Consider the following 2,049-nt stretch of genomic DNA (forward strand, 5'->3'; position numbering starts at 1 on the left):
AAGCGCTGTAGAGTGGATGGTTGCTCGAAATCCGCAGTTGGTGGCTCAAAACTCTGTACAGCGCACGGTGGAGGGCGTCGTTGCTCTATCGAAGGTTGCGACAAATCGGCTCAATCGTCAACTCAATATTGTGTCAAGCACGGTGGCGGCAAGAAATGTTCCCAGAAAGGATGCGAAAAAGTAGCTCGTGGTCGTACCCAATTTTGCGCAGCTCATGGAGGTGGCGTTCGTTGTAAACTGGATGGATGCAATCGCGTTGCGATAGGCAAACTTCAGCTTTGCCGTGCTCATGGGGGTGGAGCGCGGCCGAAGAAAAGGACAGTGTCAAGTCTGGCCAAACATCAGGTGATGTTTATGAAACAAAATGTCCCTTCCGAGATTTCGTCGGATCACCTCACGAGTGTGTAGGTTTTAACATTTTACGCTAGTGGTGCAATCATTTTTGAACAAATGCATATTTTTGATTGGCATGATGCTTTACTGTTTATGTAAAAAGGTTAATATAAACCCTAATTTATAGATTTTCAGGAGAATTTTCTCTGTCAGGGAAGCGAAGCCCGCTGCTGAATTCTCAACACGAGTTCAAAGAATGTTAACGCAATTTTCTGAAATTTCGCGAGTCAGTTGTGCTGGAGCGAGCCTCTACTCTCATATTCCAAAATTTTCCTGTACCATCCCAGACACGAGATGAGTAAGGACCAGCGCGTAGAAGGATTGATTGGTGCTCCTCGTCGCTATATTTTCAACGATACAGATATGCAAAGATTTCGGCAATCGCAAGCGAAAGAGGAACTTTTACGAGTGACTGAGGCAATGGGCAAGGCGTGTAGCAGTTGCTCTTTGTATGTTTATAATCCGGAAGATCCTCTCAACGGATTAACTCCATCAATAGCTTCCCTTCATGGTTCGTTGACAGGTATGCTACAGTGGCTCTTGGACTTCCCGCCATCAAATCGCTCACAAGCAAGATTTGGAAACCCTATGTTTCGGATGTGGCACAAAAGACTTGTCGAGCGTAGTGTCAATGTGGTTTATACTATTCTTAGAGTGCAAAAGGAATACCCAGGTAGGGGAAACTTTAACAAAGAGGTGTTACAATCTGCTTCGAAACGCGGTCTCGCCGCTATTGATCAAGTAAAGGAGATTGAAAGCATTACCGAACAGAATGATCGGGACATCGTGATTGAGTTGATTGCCTATTTCCAAGCCGCCTTTGGTCACGAGGTTCGTCTAGATTATGGCACTGGTCACGAATGCTCCTTTCAAGTCTTTTTGTTTGTGCTTTGCAAATTAGGATGTTTCGGTTCGACCACTGATGTGCCACCTTCCGCTGAACACCTCAAAGCGACAACAATATCGATATGGAGTGCTTACCTTTCGTTGACTAGACAAGTACAAACCGATTATATGCTCGAACCCGCAGGATCTCATGGTGTTTGGGGTCTAGACGACTATCACTGTCTTCCCTTCTACTTTGGCGCGTGTCAGATGCAAAGCGATGGTCTCGACTATAGGCCTGACAGTATCCATGACAATTCTTTGTTGGAGAGAGAACGCAACTCGCTTTTGTATTTTGGTTGCATTCGTTACATCAAATCTCTCAAAAAGGGCGCACCTTTTTACGAGCATTCACCGATGCTAAACGATATCAGCAACCTGCTGAGTTGGGCGAAGGTGGCATCGGGTCTTTTACGGCTGTTCGAAGGCGAGGTTCTGGACAAAAGGCAAGTTGTTCAGCACTTTGTCTTCAAGAACCTATTCACAGCGGACTGGAATCCATCACAGACCTACGGCCAAAAGGCCCCGTCCGAGACATTCCGCTCACTGGCTGTTGCTGTGCCACTGGCGCGGACGCCAAAGGCGGATTGTGAAGGTGGAGAGAGCGATATGGCACCAACGAAAGCTCCCTGGGCTAAGAATTAATTGTCCCTGACCTCTTCAGAAGTAAGATCGAAGGCCCGCCTTGCACAAATAAATGGTTGCTGTGCAATCGTATCTAGTTGGTGCCTTTTCAATAATTTGAGTGTAGAACAGATTTTGCAAAGGACC

General features: G+C 46.4%; 1 protein-coding gene across 1 annotated transcript; it reads left to right on the forward strand.

Moving 5' to 3' along the window:
- Nucleotides 1-879: 879 nt before the first annotated feature.
- Nucleotides 880-1,770, forward strand: PHATRDRAFT_3621 (predicted protein; the record flags this gene model as incomplete). Its single annotated transcript, XM_002177703.1, has 2 exons — nucleotides 880-1,029; nucleotides 1,144-1,770. Coding segments are annotated over 2 exons (777 nt in total), but the record flags the coding sequence as incomplete, so codon positions are not given.
- Nucleotides 1,771-2,049: the final 279 nt, after the last annotated feature.

Source organism: Phaeodactylum tricornutum, chromosome 2 (genome assembly GCF_000150955.2).
Source record: "Phaeodactylum tricornutum CCAP 1055/1 chromosome 2, whole genome shotgun sequence".
In the NCBI taxonomy this organism is placed as follows: domain Eukaryota; phylum Bacillariophyta; class Bacillariophyceae; order Surirellales; family Neidiaceae; genus Phaeodactylum; species Phaeodactylum tricornutum.